This window comes from Pecten maximus, chromosome 2 (assembly GCF_902652985.1).
Source record: "Pecten maximus chromosome 2, xPecMax1.1, whole genome shotgun sequence".
NCBI lineage: Eukaryota > Metazoa > Mollusca > Bivalvia > Pectinida > Pectinidae > Pecten > Pecten maximus.
In genome coordinates, this window is record NC_047016.1 from 46,363,400 (window position 1) to 46,383,251 (window position 19,852).

General features: G+C 37.3%; 3 protein-coding genes across 3 annotated transcripts in view; 2 read left to right on the forward strand and 1 right to left on the reverse strand.

The window, feature by feature from the left end:
- The window catches only part of LOC117322275 (contactin-like), a 32,406-nt gene extending 28,893 nt beyond the window's left edge, over window positions 1-3,513 (forward strand). Inside the window, exons 24-25 of the mRNA XM_033877085.1 lie at window positions 40-217; window positions 843-3,513. Of these exons, the coding sequence (XP_033732976.1) occupies window positions 40-217; window positions 843-955 (291 nt within the window). The 3' untranslated portion in view covers window positions 956-3,513. The remainder of the gene's footprint in view (window positions 1-39; window positions 218-842) is intronic.
- A 968-nt stretch (window positions 3,514-4,481) lies between these two features.
- Window positions 4,482-19,852, forward strand: part of LOC117322277 (uridine phosphorylase 2-like) — a 46,848-nt gene continuing 31,477 nt past the window's right edge. Inside the window, exon 1 of the mRNA XM_033877087.1 lies at window positions 4,482-4,783. Coding sequence (XP_033732978.1) covers window positions 4,758-4,783 — 26 coding nt within the window. The 5' untranslated portion in view covers window positions 4,482-4,757. The remainder of the gene's footprint in view (window positions 4,784-19,852) is intronic.
- On the reverse strand, window positions 14,706-19,358 carry LOC117322276 (transient receptor potential cation channel subfamily V member 6-like). The gene has a single exon (XM_033877086.1). The coding sequence runs from the start codon at window positions 18,322-18,324 to the stop codon at window positions 16,357-16,359; it is 1,968 nt and encodes a 655-aa protein (XP_033732977.1). The 5' UTR covers window positions 18,325-19,358; the 3' UTR covers window positions 14,706-16,356.

The window sequence follows — 19,852 nt, forward strand, 5'->3', positions numbered from 1 at the left end:
GTGTTATAATTTGCGATGTTGTTTTATGACTTGTGATAGATTTACCTATGGCCGGCCAATGAACACTACCGGACAGCCGAGATGATTGAGACGGAGAAGTTTGATGTGGAATTCGTCCTCAATGATATAGAAAAGGGCAAAGTGTATGCTGTGCGTGTCGCTGGCTTCAGTGATGGAGGAGAGGGCAAAAAGTCCCCAACACTTTATTTCACTTTGGGTAAGATTAGCCTTCCTAAGCTGAATTCTTTAACTGCAGTCAAACTTCGTTACCTTAATCTCAGATAACTTGAAGACTGTTTAACTTGAAGTGAAAATTCAGTTCCAACAGAAAAACATTTAAATATAATATACTTGGTTTTCTCGTATACAATTTTTTTCATGACTTCCACTGACTTAGGAAGGTTTAGACTAAGTTTAAACAATTTGAAAACAAAGGATGGTGTATTTGTAAAAAATGGAAATTTAATGTTAATGACATCTTGTTAAAAAAAGATTGATTTAATGTTGAAAATATTACTTATGAATCAAGACAAAGATTTTCTTTATCCCATCCTCACATGACCCTGGCTTTTGCAAGGATGTTTAACCTCTAAAAACAACCTTCTGTATTGAATACAATTTTAATACCATGATTAATTGTGAAGTATGGATATGAATTATTCACTTAACCCTTTCAACCCTTAGAAACTTTAATGGACTCTGCCATTCTTTCATAATTAGAAGTCCAATATGGTCAGTAGGGATGAAAGTGTTAATGACATGACTTTGTGGATATTCTACTTCAATCCTGTTATATTGGTGATGGTTTTCTGAAAGCCTAAAGACAATTTTATCTTTATCAGGTGGTCAAGTCCCCATTGACCCCACGGTGTCCGAGATCCGAGCAGGTGCCCCTTCCACAAGCTGTTCCGTTATCCTCCTGCTGGCTGTATCCCTTCTACTATTGTTCCTGTGAGATAGCTGTTCTGTTTACCTCTTTTCTATATTCATTGTGAAGATTAATGTAAAAGAAATGATGTTTAATTATTCTCCTGTTGGAAATCTTATTTGACCAATTATGATGCAGAAAACAATTAAAAATTACATTTGGACTGGCACTTTGAACAATGGGGTAACTGTCTTCATATCTGCAGTCAAAAATGCATTTAACATAAGAGTCACTGATATATGTATGATTAAAATTTGCTGGCTTAAAGAGACTTTTTGTAATCCAAACCTTCAAGGTCATCTAGGAAATGGGTTTAATTCTTCAAACTGATTTAGTATATAAAAGAAAAGATTTCTACAGAAAGTTTTATATAGGAACAAGAATGAGTTTTTATTTGCTGGGGAAGTTTATACAATTAGGCAGATATATAATCTGTGTTAATGTTGATAAAATAATAACTGTGATATTCAGTTAATTGGGAAAATATTGACTGCATGCTGCTACACAGACAAAACTTTGGAAATGAAATCTACAACAAATGTTTTAGACACATTTTATGTTTAAACATTAGAAATTAATATAAATCAGTCATTTCAATGACTTTTTTTTTTTTTTTAAATTGTACATATATTTGTATATAGTAATGTTTATAGTGAGAGCTTCCAGCTACCAGAAAACTACTGTATATATGTAAATTTTACAAAATACTCGGCTATTGATAAGAGCAACATAAAGTTGCAATTGAATTAAGCTACCAGAATTGTTCTCATACCTCTGCCAGTAATATTCCTTGGCTAAGTTTTAATCTTTCGATCTGTCACTTACTTTTACATAATATTTTGGTGCTAATTTCACTTGACATTTTATCCTCGTGCAAAGGTGAAAACTCACAAAATTTAAAATGTTCTGTTTTATCATTATTTCTACTGATGAAATAAATATCTAAATTAAGTAATGGGAAAACCTTTAAAGCTACGATGAAGTTAATAATTAACTTAAATTAGGTGCAAGTAAAAAAAAAACCTTTAGTCAGCCGACAAAATCGGGTTGATCTTGGTTGAGGCCTGCTGAGATTCTTTAGCTTAATTGAAACCCATCAATGTGTTAGCCTTAGTTTGGACTTTACAGAACTTCAGTCTCAGAAACTGAGGCGATGATGGCTGGACCAAATCTACTCCTATACGTATAAGAGGTCTTAGTCCGCCTGATTGCATTGGCGAATCTGCGACGCCTGTCAAAAGTTTCTCGCCGTGTTGAACCTCTAACATTGTTGGAGTAGACCAAATCCTGCTCAATTGCAGGAAATTGATTTTATAAATCTATATATACTTATACACATGCTGGTCATGGTTGATTGACCAAGGGATGGGGATGGCGGTAGGGAGTCAGGGTCGGGTTGGGATAGGGTTGGGTATGCGATATCACTAAAATAAGTTCCTTAAAAATTACATTCTAGAATGGAGGTAACTTTGTTTTATAAGTTATCAACGGCTTAGGTTAGGAGTTAATTGCTAACCAATGAGATGTCGGTCTTGCTGTCTATTCCCATGGTAGATATTTTACTTTTTAAGAATTAAATAAATTTTTATGGATTTTTTTATATTTATATTGTCATTCCTTTATATTATTTTATGGAAATTTAAAAGATAGTTTGTGAATCAAATTAAGAGCTGTAGACCATCTTACAATTTTAAACTTTTGTGATTTAAAAAATCTATACATGTATATACTGGCATTTATTTTTTAAATTCATTCATTTGATGAAAAGCATTTTAATTCTCCAAAGCTACTTTCTGAATGTTTTAATATAGAAATGTTGTTTTTAAATATATAGATTTTTTAACCTTTTTGTGAAAAATTGATTTTAAGACAATAGATAATGGAGTGTAAAATATTAATTTGGTAGATGTTTATAGTGGAAGCATATTTAAACATTTTTGGGATCTTAAGTTTATGTGCTATATTTTGTAGATGAGAAAAATCCACAACAAGAATGTAAGACTTAAATAGGGTGAGGAATTTAGGTCAACATGTCAATTATTTTTACAAGTCATAAAACTAATGTCCATATACAGTACAGGAGTTTAATGTCACATGATATTACATTCATCCAGTTCATTTAAATCATGTTTACATGCATTGATTTCTTTGAAGTGTGCTTTAGTCATTTGGATACTTTCAAAATATGTCATATATATGCAATATATATAGTTATCTGGATTATTGAGTGCCATTTATATGTTAGAAGTTCTACAGTCGATTGGAGGAGTTGAGAGTTTTTGAGGATAAAAATTTCTTGAAATTGTCTTCTTTACTCGGGGTAGTATACACTTTAATTTTTATTTTTTTTTTAAGAGTTTGTATTCACACAATGATGCAGATGAATGTATTATTGCTGTTCTTATTGTTTTTGTCTGTTGACAGTAAACAACAATGTAGGAAAACTAAAGTGTTGACTGATGAAAAAGTATTAACATCAATAAGAATGATTTTCATCCCTGACATTTTGTACATCCATCAATCGTCACATCATTTTACTGTTATGTCTTAACAAACCAAATAAATCCTTCTTTTTATACAAAATATACAGGTATTGTGTTTTTGTTTTCAACTTTTAAAAATATGACTGCATATGTATAGCAAGTTTTATACACTTCGGTAGATGGAACATGTATTCTTCGGATATATATATAAATGTAAATTTTGCCTGGATCCGATTGAAGTGCAGGAGCCCATGTAGAAAGTTACTGTAAAAAATCTATATCTTTAAATCTGATCAGAGAATTGAACTCCAGCTTAAGTATATATCATTTACACTAAAGGGAAAACCGGATACATAGTTTGAACTAGGTCCTATATACAGTTGAGATGTCAAAATTTCCAATGTCTTTTGACCCATGTTGTCTGATATTGGTGAGAGCCCCTCTAAATAGAGAAAGTTTGTGAGTATTTTCTGTTTTCAAGGACATTAATTTATGCTGAAGTAACTTAAAAAATACATTGAAAAATACCCACCTGATCTGTCATGTTGAGAGCAATTAAGACGACCATTACAGAGCTAAAGATATCTATCATGAGATGTCACAGCTTGGTCGGTATGACAGAAAAAAGGTCTGACTTAGATTTCAATGCTAGTCTACACAGGCAATATTCCTTCACATGAATTTTTTCCATGTAAATTTCACATGAAAAATTTTATGTGAAAAACAAAATTCACGTGAATTTCACATGAAAAACAATTTCACGTGAATTTCATGTGAAGGAATTTTGCCTTTGTGATCTAAGCCATATGGTCTACCTGGTAATCAAAGTCGCTGGGTTTATTTAAAGAAAAACTATACTCATTATTGACGAACATAATTAATTTGTCTTGATTATAGTAATTGGTAATTACTTATCTGTTTTAAAATTAAATTTTGTGTAACAGAAAAAGTTAAAAATAACATTTTATGGGGTCAGGTTATATAAATTTTCGTTTTGGTCTCGCATTATGGTAACGTTAATGTATAAATTTAAAATAATTAATTTCTATCAAATTGGATCACATCTTTAGTACGAGTTGCTTCCCTTGTATAGGATTTCGTAGTACAGAAAGCGAGGGCACTGCTGCATTTCTTACACATGGCTACATTTCTATAGGTGCATCTAGTGTGTGATCAAGCGGTGAAATATCGGTTACACTACGGAATGTGATATTTAAATTCCTCCTTGGGCAGTCGGGAGGTCAGATAGGATAACATATTCATCCTTCATACAGGGAAGGCCGCATACATTAGGACGAAAGTAGGACAGATCCTGAGTAAAAGTGAGCGAAGTTTAAGTCTGAAAAATGGACCACCAGGATTCTGTTGACAGGTAGGTGTGAAGATTAAATCTGTTATAGACGTTATTTACCGGGATATGATATTGGTTTACTGAATGCATAACCGAATAGTGGTCTGGGCGAAGTCGATATCTGAAGACTGATAACGAATATTAGCATTCGTACGTTACAGCACAGTACAGAGTACTGTTAGCGATCGATATAGGCCTATATATCATGCACGGACCAATAAAATATCGTACTAGATATAATGTAATATAATGTATAGATCTGTATATTGTACGCATCAGTAGTCTAGAGCTTATCTAAATCATTCTAAATTTGAGTACAGAGTAAGCATCCCCGCTCGTGCAGCACTTTGAGTGATACCCCTTACCCTCAATCCCACCCGGCCGCCACACCCATATCGGAAACACCCAAGTCACTGTCATGAAGCTAAACAACGTGTGTCCAGACACTCTGCATCCCATTACTTAACGTTTTACATGACGGAATAACGATAATTAACAATACTCAAAACGAAAGTAGCATGCAATCTACATGTAAATATAGATTTCTACTTTCGTTTTGATTGAACGGATTAGCAAAACTATTAATCCTAGATATCTTTCGTCAGCATAATTAATCGCAAAGCATGTGTATAATGTTGTAAGAATAAAATAATTATTTACATTTTAACACAATTGGATACTGTATTTGTGTGTATTAATAAGCATGAACGTTTAAATGATCTATAAGTACACTAGCTACATATGTAGGCATGTGATGCACAAGGCTTAGACTAGACTTGATGTACAAAATTCCGACCATAGACAGGGACTTCTGCTTGTGATATTGTGGATGCATAACTCCGTCACCTATCGAAATAAAAAGGCATGCTTTCGTTCTCCTGTTGTGAGTTTTATTATCCAGGAGAGGCGATGATATGACGATAATATTGACTATACTGAATAATGTATACAGTTGACATTAAACTGAAATCCGTGGATAGAATCGCGATAATTATTGAAGATGTTGTTGGCATTATCTATATTTAGTTTGATGGCAAGATCTCCACCTGACAACAACGGATTGCATAATTTATTTATTATTATTACTCTCGAAACCACTCTTCTCGGAAATCATTGCAATAATGTTGCTATCTGGTTTAATTTTCGACAAAATTAAAATTATATGATACATTTTAAAAATGAAAAGTAAGTCATTGCTAAAGGATATTTTCAGAAAAATGTCTATAAACAAGCTTCATTTTCTGAGACTGTGCCCCTTCCAGAGTCTCCCAGGACAGTGTTTATTGATTATTCTGACAGGAGTTGGATCCAATTCTTATTTAAATGAGCAAGTGACAGGGTTGTTCAGTGACAGCAGACAAGCTTTATAAATCTGAATGACAAACCACTTAGGCAAACAAAATTAAACAGTGAAGCGGAAAAATAACAACAGTTCATATAATATCATCTCTCTGATGATATGACTCATGAAAACAAAAAAACCAAAAACAAAAACAAAAAACAAAAACAATAAAAAACATGTAATAGAAGACAAGACTATTCTGTCTATATTTATAATGCATGAAATATTGAAATACCTTGTATAAACACCGGACATGATAGAATTGATCAAATCAGGACAAATAAAATACAAAGGTAAGGTATACAGTAGATATGTTCTGTGATTCCCTGTTGTTGTACCCCCGTGACTAGTGTTATAAACCAATAGTCAATCAGAGGGAGATACACTGCCAGGGATTTATAGAACCTCCTACTGGTTACGTCAATGTTCCTTGATCTGACAAAATTTCAGAAGTATCACCCGTCCTCATATGACCCTGACTGTTGGTGTCCCCCCTCGACACCCATGCTCATATGACCCCAACTGTTGGTGTTCCCCTAGACACCCTTCCTCATATGACCCTGACTGTTGTTGTCCCCCTAGACACCAGTCCTCATATGACCCTGACTGTTGGTGTCCCCTAGACACCCGTCCTCATATGACTCTGACTGTTGGTGTCCCCCTAGACACCCATCCTCATATGACCCTGACTGTTGGTGTCCCCCAAGACACCCATCCTCATATGACCCTGACTGTTGGTGTTCCCCAAGACACCCATCCTCATGTGACCTTGACTGTTGGTGTTCCCCTAGACACCCATCCTCATATGACCCTGACTGTTGGTGTCCCCTAGACACCCGTCCTCATATGACTCTGACTGTTGGTGTTCCCCTAGACACCCATCCTCATATGACCCTGACTATTGTTGTCCCTTAGACAACCATCCTCATATAACCTTGACTATTGGTGTCCCCCTAGACACCTGTCCTCATATGACCCTGACTGTTGGTATCCCTCTAGACAACCGTCCTCATATGACCCTGACTGTTGGTGTCCCCTAGACACCAGTCCTCATATGACCCTGACTGTTGGTGTCCCCCTAGACACCAGTCCTCATATGACCTTGACTGTTGGTGTCCCCTAGACACCTGTCCTCATAAGACCCTGACTGTTGGTGTCCCCCTAGACACCCATCCTCATATGACCCTAACTGTTGGTGTCCCCCTAGACACCCATCCTCATATGACCCTGACTGGTGGTGTTCCCCTAGACACCCATCTTCATATGACCTTGACTGGTGGTGTCCCCCTAGACACCCATCCTCATGTGACCTTGACTATTGGTGTCCCCCTAGACACCCATCCTCATATGACCCTGACTGGTGGTGTTCCCCTAGACACCCATCTTCATATGACTCTGACTGTTGGTGACCACCTAGACACCGATCCTCATATGACCCTGACTGTTGGTGTTCCCTAGACACCCATCCTCGTATGACCCTGTCTGTTGGTTTCCCCCTCGATACCAGTCCTGATATGACTCTGACTGCTGGTGTCCCCCTAGACACCCATCCTCATATGACCCTGACTGTTGGTGTCCCCCTAGACACCCATCCTCATATGACCCTGTCTGTTGGTTTCCCCCTCGATACCAGTCCTGATATGACCCTGACTGTTGGTGTCCCCCTAGACACCCATCCTCATATGACCCTGGCTTTTGTGTCCCCCTAGACACCCATCCTCATATGACCTTGACTATTGGTGTCCCCTAGATACCCGTCCCCATATGACCCTGACTGTTGGTGTCCCCTAGACACCCATCCTCATATGACCCTGACTGTTGGTGTCCCCCTAGACACCCATCCTCATATGACCCTGACTATTGGTGACCACCTAGACACTAGTCCTCATATGACCCCGACTGTTGGTGTCCCCCTAAACATCCATCCTCATATGACCCTGACTGTTGAAGTCCCCCAATACACCCATCCTCATATGACCCTGACTGTTGGTGTTCCTTTAGACACCCGTCCTCATATGACCCTGACTGTTAGTGTCCCTCTAGACACCCATCCTCATATGACCCTGACTGTTGGTGTCCCCCTCTAGACCTAGACACCCATCCTCATATGACCCTGACTGTTGGTGTCCCCTAGACACCCATCCTCGTATGACCTTGACTATTGGTGTCCCCCTAGACACCCATCCTCATATGACCCTGACTGTTGGCGTCCCCCTAGACACCCGTCATCATATAACCCTGACAGTTGGTGTCCCCCTAGACACCCGTCATCATATAACCCTGACTGCTGTTGTCCCCCTAGACACCCATCCTCATATGACCCTGACTGTTGGTGTCTCCTTGACACCTGTCCTCATATGACCCTGACTGTTCGTGTCCCTTAGACACCCATCCTCATATGACCCTGACTGTTGGTGTCACCCTAGACACCCGTCCTCATATGACCCTGACTGTTGGCGTCCCCCCTAGACACCCGTTCTCATATAACCCTGACTGTTGGTGTCCCCCCTAGACACCCATCCTCATATGACCCTGACTGTTGGCGTCCCCCTAGACACCCGTTCTCATATAACCCTGACTGTTGGTGTCCCCCTAGACACCCGTCCTCATATAACCCTGACAGTTGGTGTCCCCCTAGACACCCGTCCTCATATAACCCTGACAGTTGGTGACCACCTAGACACCAGTAATCATTCAACCCTGACTGTTGGTGTCCCCCCTAGACCCCTGTCTTCATATGACCCTGACTGTTGGTGTCCCTCCTAGACACCCATCCTCATATGACCTTGACTGCTGGTGTCCCCCCAGACACATATCCTCATATGACCCTGACTGTTGGTGTCCTCCTAGACACCCATCCTCATGACTTTGACTTGAGTGTCTCTCTAGACACCCATCCTCATATGACCTTGACTATTGGTGTCCCCCTAGACACCCATCCTCATATGACCTTGACTATTGGTGTCCCCCTAGACACCAGTCCTCATATGACCTTGGCTGTTGGTATCCCCCTAGACACCCATCCTCATATGACCGTGACTGTTGGTGTCCCCCTAGACACCCGTCCTCATATGACCCTTACTATTGGTGTCCCCCAGACACCCATCCTCATATGACTGTGACTGTTGGTGTCCCTTAGACACCCATCCTCATATGACCCTGTCTGTTGGTGTTCCCTAGACACCCATCCTCATATGACCCTGTCTGTTGGTGTTCCCTAGACACCCATCCTCGTATGACCTTGACTATTGGTGTCTCCTAGACACCCATCCTCGTATGACCCTGTCTGTTGGTTTCCCCCTCGATACCAGTCCTGATATGACCCTGACTGTTGGTGTCCCCCTAGACACCCATCCTCATATGACCCTGACTGTTGGTGTCCCCTAGACACCCATCCTCGTATGACCTTGACTATTGGTGTCTCCTAGACACCCATCCTCATATGACCCTGACTGTTGGTGTCCCCCTAGACTCCAACTGTAAGGACATTATATCTTAAGTTATAAACGAATTTGAGGTGTTGGTGCAGGGTCTACATCCATTTAGTGGTAAAACATGGTGCAAAGGTGAAATTGTATCTACGATCTTACCATGGGAACAGGGAAATAGCAAAGAATTGTTGTAATTGTGACCTCATTGTTAGCAGAATATACCCACAACTTATTACTTTGTGTGGGATATCGCCATAGAGCAGATTATGTTGCTGAAACTAAGTGTAGTGACACAGCCTTGTATCTGTCAGTGTTATCTCCCTTTGATTAGTATCATGGCTTTGGCATCATGCTTGCTGATCCAGTCTGAACACTGTCAACTCTAAAATAAAATCCCAACAAGGCTTTTAAAGAACATATTATTGGAAATCATTTTGCTCTTTGAAAACTAAAAATTAAGTGATATGTATTTTTTTCTACAATTGTAAAAAGGTGACAGAAAATGAGTTTTAATTTTTAAGTTTTAAGCAGACATTCACTTATAATACAGATACATGTAGTTCAAGAGTATCCCACTTGACACATGATAGCATGTTGATGTACTTATAATTTGATTTGATTTGCTGCCATCAATTTGAATTTGATGGATAATTTGTCTGGTAGGTAATTCTTGCATCCCAATATTTTTTCAGTTATAACTGTCTTTCAGCGCCCGTACACTTGTATGTTGTACATTTGCATATCAATATATGTGAGGATGTTAAGGAAGGAGAGCCAACATTGTGTTGTTTTTCAGCTTTGTAAAAACTTTGACATGGCAGCCAAGGCAGCCATTTTGTAACATGATTACACAATCATTTTCCTGAACAACACCATTTGAAAGTTCTTCTCAAGTTCCGCCGGTGGGATTCAGCTATAACTTACCTGAAATGATCCCTGAGATGGTTCTGACCAAGTATTGTTATTTTTCGGGTCTATCTAAAATCCAAGATGGCCGCCATGGCAGCCATCTTGCAAACATACTTGAAACTTCTCCAGTTCCACTAGTGTCATTGAGCTGGAAATTGGTGAAGATGTTAAGGAAGGGGAACAAATATTACTTTTCAGCTTCATAAAAACTTTAACATGGCAGTCACGACAGCCATTTAATTGTAACATGATTGCGCAATCATGGTTTTCATGAACAACACCTATTTCAAATTTCTTCTGAAGTTCCACCTGTGGGATTCAGCTCTATATTACCTGAAATGATCCCGAGAAGGTCCTGACCAAGTGTTGTTATTTTTTGGCTCAGTCTGAAATCCAAGATGGCAGCGATGGCCAACAGTGCCACCATACCAGGTAATTGCTGCTGAGTATGTATACTACAATAGTACAAGGGTTTTTAGAGTCAGATGACCGTTAAGGCCCATGGGCCTCTTGCTGGAAATAATATACCTATAATTTGCAGAAATGTTGTCTGTCGTGTTACAGATGAACTGTACAGATTCAACCATTGCTGTTTGTGTGATCACTTTTTGCACGCAAATTTAACGTGACTTTATATTTCCCCATGAAGGATCAGAATATCTAAATATTCACAACTGGGTGATTGGCCAGTCAAGTGCTTTAGAATTTCTTTTGCAACATGACAAATATATCTATAATTTATGAATAACATATTATCACAAAGGACAAAGAAAGACAATCTGATGCTTTTCTGTTATGCAGATTTTCTAGCTGTTGTTTCCCCTCGGCCTCCTAAACCCCTGTTATCCTCAATAATTAATCATTCAAGTTCCCTTATACCAAGAGATGTTAGTCAGGTGATATCTGTTTTGACATGAGGTTTATTTGATAAACAGATGTATTAAATGTGCTTACCAGCAATACAGGCCCATTGGACCTTTTTGTCATTTCTGTCTTAGATTTGGATATTTAGAATAGTTGCCCCTGGTTAGAAAATGTTTATCAAATAAAATGACTTTGTTGGCAGATTTAAGGTCAATGTTAGCAAATTTTCAGATTTAAAGCCTATATCAGCTGATTTTCATTACATGAATGCCTATATCAGCTGATTTTCATTACATTAATGCCTATTTTAGCTGATTTTCATTACATGAATGCCTATGTTAGCTGATTTTCATTACATGAATGCCTATATTAGCTGATTTTCATTACATGAATGCCTATGTTAGCTGATTTTCATTACATGAATGCCTATATTAGCTGATTTTCATTACATGAATGCCTATATTAGCTGATTTTCATTACATGAATGCCTATATCAGCTGATTTTCATTACATGAATGCCTATGTTAGCTGATTTTCATTACATGAATGCCTATGTTAGCTGATTTTCATTACATGAATGCCTATATCAGCTGATTTTCATTACATGAATGCCTATGTTAGCTGATTTTCATTACATGAATGCCTATATTAGCTGATTTTCATTACATGAATGCCTATATTAGCTGATTTTCATTACATGAATGCCTATATCAGCTGATTTTCATTACATGAATGCCTATGTTAGCTGATTTTCATTACATGAATGCCTATGTTAGCTGATTTTCATTACATGAATGCCTATATCAGCTGATTTTCATTACATGAATGCCTATGTTAGCTGATTTTCATTACATGAATGCCTATATTAGCTGATTTTCATTACATGAATGCCTATGTTAGCTGATTTTCATTACATGAATGCCTATATCAGCTGATTTTCATCACATGAATGCCTATGTTAGCTGATTTTCATTACATGAATGTCTGTATTAGCAGATTTTCATTACATGAATGTCTGTATTAGCAGATTTTCATTACATGAATGCCTATATCAGCTGATTTTCATTATATGAATGCATATATGTTAGCTGATTTTCATCAGATTTAATGCCTGGTGTATGAGTTATGTCCCTTTATTGAACAATTCTCTGATATAAAATATATATATACAGTATACCTATATGGACTGTGGGTTGAGAATTTGTTTCATGTCTGGGTTTAATATCATATTACCTTGGGGATCAAGGATTATTTTATGTTAAAAAATTAATGTATTATAACAGGTATTCCTGTACAATGTTCGGCCTCCTTGGTATTTAATATTTAACACGGATCGCTAGCACACCTCATTTAATATGTATGTAAGGTGATCTTGTCATCATAACAAATCGTAGGTATACACAGATCGTATACAAAAGTTGTAGGGTTTTGTATCTGACAGGTTTCCGGTATCTAAACATTTTCTACTGTATCCAGGGTCCATATGTTGATACGGTAGCTTGGCTACTTCGGATTATTTAGTTATTTCATGTTCTTTCCATCATTATCTCCACTGGGAATTAATTTTATGATTTTGATATGTCTAACTATAAATTGGGAATTATTTCCGTGAATTTTTCTTTTTATCTGTTCCATAAATACTAAACACATTACCAAATATAATATGTGTGGCTGGATTTTTGCGGCCAAATGACTTCCGGATATTTAGCCTTAATTTTCCCTTCACATAGATTTCCATATTTACAATACTAAAATACAAAATGTAACACACAATTCAAACTGTATTAATTTAACCAAGATTTGTTCCACACGTTTTCAAATTTTAAACCAAAGAATTTGGTGTACAGTATTTCCAACAAATATCATCATAAAAGTGTAGTCGGTGATGATGTTAGAAATTATGAAACAGAATGAAGGCTGATATAATATTCTATCTAATTCATAATTTTACAAAAGAAAATGTGGTCTGTATAGAAGCGTGTTTTCCATTCTCCTCAATAAAGTTCACATATCTTAGAAAACTGTTGAACTCCATATTGAAAAACATGATAATAAAAACATATACTTGTGTAACTGCTATGGTTTCATACACAACAATATCAATAGAGTATTTGGATGTTCATTTATTTTCTGCGATCAGGGCGGGTGTTCTCAGTGAAGACTCTATGTTACATCTGATCACAATGTCCGAAGACAGTTGATTATGTAACATGAGAGGGAAAATGAACTGATCAGAACGGGACTCAAGCCCAGGACCTCCAAACTCTTAGAAGGACGCTCTAACCATTTGAGCTACCTGGCCATCAGCGTTTCGCCTAGTTCAGTTCCACTACATTCCTCCTTACTTCAACAAAGTGTTCGACCTTGAAGACGCACATGAAACTCTATACCACCTCTATATAGTGTCAAATACAGTCTGTATCACTCAGCTGAGTGGCATGTGTGGCCTGTAATATCAAATACAGTCTGTATCACTCAGCTGAGTGGCATGTGTGGCCTGTAATATCAAATACAGTCTTTATCACTCAGCTGAGTGGCATGTGTGGCCTGTAATATCAAATACAGTCTGTATCACTCAGCTGAGTGGCATGTGTGGCCTGTAATATCAAATACAGTCTTTATCACTCAGCTGAGTGGCATGTGTGGCCTGTAATATCAAATACAGTCTGTATCACTCAGCTGAGTGGTATGTGTGGCCTGTAATATCAAATACAGTCTGTATCACTCAGCTGAGTGGCATGTGTGGCCTGTAATATCAAATACAGTCTGTATCACTCAGCTGAGTGGCATGTGTGGCCTGTAATATCAAATACAGTCTGTATCACTCAGCTGAGTGGCATGTGTGGCCTGTAATATCAAATACAGTCTGTATCACTCAGCTGAGTGGCATGTGTGGCCTGTAATATCAAATACAGTCTGTATCACTCAGCTGAGTGGCATGTGTGGCCTGTAATATCAAATACAGTCTGTATCACTCAGCTGAGGGGGTATGTGTTGACAGTGTTTTATATTGTTGTTGTTAACAAAATATATTTCAGAAAACAAAATTTAAAAAAGTTTTATATTCTTACAATTAACTGCTGAAACATCTTAATTAAATGTTGCTGTAAGGATTCAAATGACATTTTCAGTGTAATGATGATTTAATCTATAGGAATTTACCGGATTTATCCGATTATAATTTTTTGATTATATCCATGCCTGCCTCAGTCAAAGCTATTAACAAATGCTATGTCATTGTTATACAATATCATGTCCTGTGAGTCTAAATTTCTGTTTTAGGCCCCTAGTTGGAGTAAACCCCTCCCTACTGTGAGGGAAAGCCCTGTGGGCTTATATTATTACAGGTTAAATATACTACGGACCAAAACTACAGATAGACAACTCTTAGATGGTGTGTCAGTTAATTGTGTTTTTATTTGTACTATATTACAACTATTACATTCTAATCATTAAAACAATAGAATAATACTAATTCTGTTCAGGGACAGACTTATCTCCCGAACATGGACTGATGTTTCCATGCAACATGGACCAGCATCATCACCAAACTAATGTGTTCTGCCTCATCTATAAAAAAGGATCTTATCCGAACAAAAACAATGGATAAGCATCCCTGAATTAAAAAAAAAAGGGCGAAACAAATATTTTAATTTGCTTTCGAGGAATTTGGCTTCTACTGGAAAATATTCTTCGGAATGAATATAGGTTTGTTTAGATAAAATTAAACTGAGAGATTTAAAAATTGAGGAAATAATTAGAAACGTGTAGTTAGAGATTTAAAAAATGAGGAAATGATTAGAGATGTGTAGTTAAAGATTAAAAAAAATGAGGAAATGATTATAAACGTGTAGTTATTACATTATTCAGGTGATGGAATACAGTTTTCTTCTATCTAAAAACAATTTTACTTTTCAACATAACATGGCTAAAATTTGTGTTGCTTAAACTAACACTGCACAAAATATGATGTTCGGTAGTTTTAACGAAAATATGTATGTAATTAGCAAGGAAATGCACTCAAACTGCCCTAAATGATGTTAAAAATCTGCACTACCTTCTAAAATATCTATTATCTACTTGTTAACAGTCATCGGGGAAATTCATCCACAGAAAACATCGGTTGTCCCAACAAACTTTCTATAGGAACATTAATTTGTCGTTTAGCCGTACCAGTTCGCGACACAATTTCACTGAATTATTCAAACAGACAACAGCAAATGGATCTATACTCTCAGAGTAAATGTGTAGTGTTAGATGTAGAATGATTTATATTGTAATTAAGAGCCTGTAATGATTAGATGTCAATAGCCGTACATCTCCTGAAAGCAAGTTCATCATTTGTGTTAAGGATGGTATTTTGTAAGGGGCTTAATTTTTCAAGATCGGATATCAAATCATGAAAAAATTTACCCATACCCACAAATAAGACCTCTGCTTCATTTTAGCAGAGTCACCAATTTCAAAATACATTTAGTACAATAACTGCAGCTAAAATGGTTCACAAAATTTTAATAATCCCTCGCCAAATTTTAAAACCTGTACGAAACTTTTACAATATGAATGGGGGCTTCTCTGAGGATAAATATGCTAATCAAGAAAATCATGGTCCATTTTGTAATTATACATTATTCTGCTTCAACATTTTGATAAATTTGGAACATTTAAATCGCAAAAAAAGTCAAAATTTTCCTTTGACAATTTTACCTATTATCATATAAGAAATTTACAATAGTACAGATGTTTCTGTGTGAAAATATACAGGTATTTTCATTTTGAAAACATACGCTGGAACATAATGAAATTTTGTCAATTCTGTATACATGAAAATTTAAGAGACTGGTTTTAAGAACATTTACCGGTACATCTGTATTTTTTAAGAGATCAAAATTTTCTTGTCACACTTCCACTATATCACAGACGGAATCTGATAATCTATTTTCTAGTACGTGCTTATATATTTCAGCTTACCATTACATTAACGATATACTGGAAACTAATACAGTTTAAATATTTATACATTTGGAGACACCGTTCAGTCATTTGTCTTAGTTGATTCCTTCGATTCCATCTGGATTGGTCATGAAGGCCTTACCCTTTGTGAGGTCAATGTCTTTCTCCCATGCCAGTCTTTCAAGCATATTCGTGAATCCCTTATCTTCATCGTCGGAAAGCATTGACACACGACGTGAAATAGATGGTTTCACATTGAGTTGTCCGGAAACACCATTTTTCTTTTGCTGCCGTATTTGGTCCACGATGAGCTTATTGGCTCGTCTCCAGAAACTGATGGCTGCTTTTCGTTTCCTAGCAACCGTTCGATTCTGTTGTTTGATGACCACTAATGCCCTCTGTTCAACGGCACCGTCTTTTTTGGAAAGATCCGCTAAAACAACGCGGGGTTGCCCTGAAATTTTCACTGAATATTCCATCTGGAATCTAAGCAAATTTTTTTTTGTAAATCCTTTTTCCAGTACGACAACAATTTTGGCCCACTGACGTCGCCATTCTTTTGCAGACTTGGAGACGACCTGTTGATAAGTGTTTCCCATCATGGCGATGAGTACATTTAGGAGAAGTATTGGTACAAGGATCATGAAGAAAACAAAAACAATTTTGATCAATGGAGGATATTTTGTTCTCTCAAACTCTTCGTACTTAAACTCACCTAAAGTCATCTGAAACAGTGTCATGGACGTTTCCCATATATTGTCTGCGGCACTGATATCAACCGAACCCTGAAACAGGAAATAAAACACTTGGGAGAAAAGTAGGAGAAAAATTCCATACATGCTTCCAAATTTTACCATGTCGGTGGCAAGCATCTGGTATGTCATAACTATCATTGGCCCTGTGAGTGGGTAACCTTTGGCAAAGAACAGCAGATAAAACCACGAACCAGGAACCGCGATAATCAGAAGTATACTTTCTGCTGTCTCGTACCCAGTAAAACGTAGTGGGATGCACAACATGATGAGAAGACAAGCGAATAGAAATGTAGTTTGTGCCGGTGCATGTCTCGTGTTCTTTAAAAATGCCCAAAATCCTTGTGAGGCTACTTCGCCGATGTCTATAATCAGAATAAGAACGCAGCCGATACACACAAGTATTTCACTTACAAATCGTATGATGTCTATCACGCCCCGTGTTTTCAATAATCCTTCCTCGGGGCGTGTGTATACTGCAACGCTAACTAAAATGAGGTGAATAAAAGCCATAACAAGGCGCTGGAAGAACCATTTTTTGGCATAACGCTCCCATTTTTCATCAAGGAGTTGTCTCATTACTCCCCCCTCAAGCAATTCAAGATGGTCGTCCGTCTCACCGTTTATGATGAGAATGAGTGCTGAATACATGTTTGTGTTGCCACTAGGACCAATAGAATCAAGAGCAAGCAGAGGATACGCAGAGCAAGTGGTATTGCTGTATCTCCAGAACTCCAGACTACCCATTTCCAACATCACTTTGAACAAGGCGTGGCGTCCAAGCTTGCACGCAAGAGAAAGGGGTGTCAAATTCGCCTTGTTTTTTGAAACTGTGTTTGCAGGTTTTTTCGGATGACGCACACAGTATTTAAACATTTCAATTTGATCAGCAACAACTGCGACATGGAGAACGGTATTTCCGTAGGAATCTTGGAGATCCGGATCAGCACCATGGTCAATCAGAAAATCATAGATCTCCTCGGTGGCATAAGATGTGGCGAAAGCTAATGGAAATTCTCCATAATAATCCATCTCAGCATAATTAATTTCATTTGATTTGCGCTTTCCACCACCACTACCACCACCACCACCATCAGCATTTACAGAGAAATTACCTTTAACTTTTTCGTGTATATTGCCTCCATTGTTGATGAAGAACATGACCTCCTCAAGGTCATTATTGATGATGGCCGAATGTAGAGAGGAACTATCACTATCGATCAGGTCCAAAGATTCTAATTTTTCTGTTTCCTCGTCTGATATCTCAGTAATTTGAATCTCTGGTGATACTTTTGCCGTCGACATGGTCATAACGTTGTATATACATTTATTACAGTTTCACTCGAAAGTCACAGTGGACCAGAGACTATTTATATGAAGATTTTGTCCATAATTTTCTATTAGATCCCAACACCAGACAAACAGCCAATCAAAATCATGCAACATTATGGCTTGAATATCTTCTCTGCTGGAGAACAGTTGATTTACACGTTTCGTGTTAATTTTCTATATCAAGGTGTAACAAATCAGGTAAACGTTTGAGGAACATTATCACATAGCTCTATACAGTTCACTGGTTTTTGTTCAACAGAGAATATCACAATACCGGTGTCGTTATCAGATTTGTTGCTGGTTGCCACGGTGATAGTATGTCCCATCCTTTATCTACCTGCTAATGTCCCACGAACCTCATTTGATGTTTTTGTGTGACGAGATAAAACAATCTCCCTGGCCATTTTCATACATTCATAAAGGATTCCTGCATATTTTCCCTCATAAAGATGCCAGTACTCATTAAAAAATAAGATTTAAGCACTCTGACCACACAGGGTGACGGCGAATCTGAGTCCTCTCCGCATTTTTATGTCCTTCTGGCCATTGCTGAATTCCATAAAACTTACAGACAAGACACAAGCGATCACTCAGTTTTCGATTGAAGGCGTTCACCATAGATCCATTATTAATTTCTGTATTGAATATTCCGAGTCACAGAATGAGTTTTCCATCTCCCGTTCAGGATAATATGCTGTGGTGTTTGTTTTACATTCTGTCAAACAGCCATTGTCTGGTATGTCAAAAGATGAAAAACTAGGAATAAACACAGACATATTCTACCTATCTGACTCCAAGCTTCATATGGTATGCATGAGTTGATGCTTGAACTGGGTATAAATTCATCCTTGTGATCTTGAGTGAACAAGGATATACATCATACCGTGACCAACTTTGTATGTATACACCATGTCAATTGCTATGAAACCGGTCCTACTCAAACATCAATAATTACATATGCCTTGCTTCTCTATGCTAACAAGGTTTTGATGATTGCACAGGTACCATCAATATTTCCCATCTCTTTATTTTTCTCTTAGCAGTTCAAATATATCCTCTAAAACCATGTGTACTGGTATATATGGATAGCGATGGACCCGGAGTTTGTTCAATAAATAGTTACTGGCGCTTATGACAACTGAAAGCTTAACATGAAATTGACAGTGATGACGATAGTGAATAATTATAATCTAATCAAAATAAAGGTTAATATGGGTACTATCGTGTTTAGACAGACTTTGGCCTTAATTTACTTTAGACCCAATACAAAGAATCATATGTTTAGTTCAATATTTCTGATCGTAGTAAATGTTTGATATAGTGTCAAAATTGGAGGGCCACCATATTTACTTAACTCAAACCAGTATTTATTTGAAGTAATACAATTTTTTTTTTTTTTGGTTGAAACATTATTTAACAAGATTAAGTGTGTTATTTGTAAAATCCTAAAATTATGAACAATAGATATGTAAAACAAACAGTTATCACGCGTTTGGTGAATTTTTTG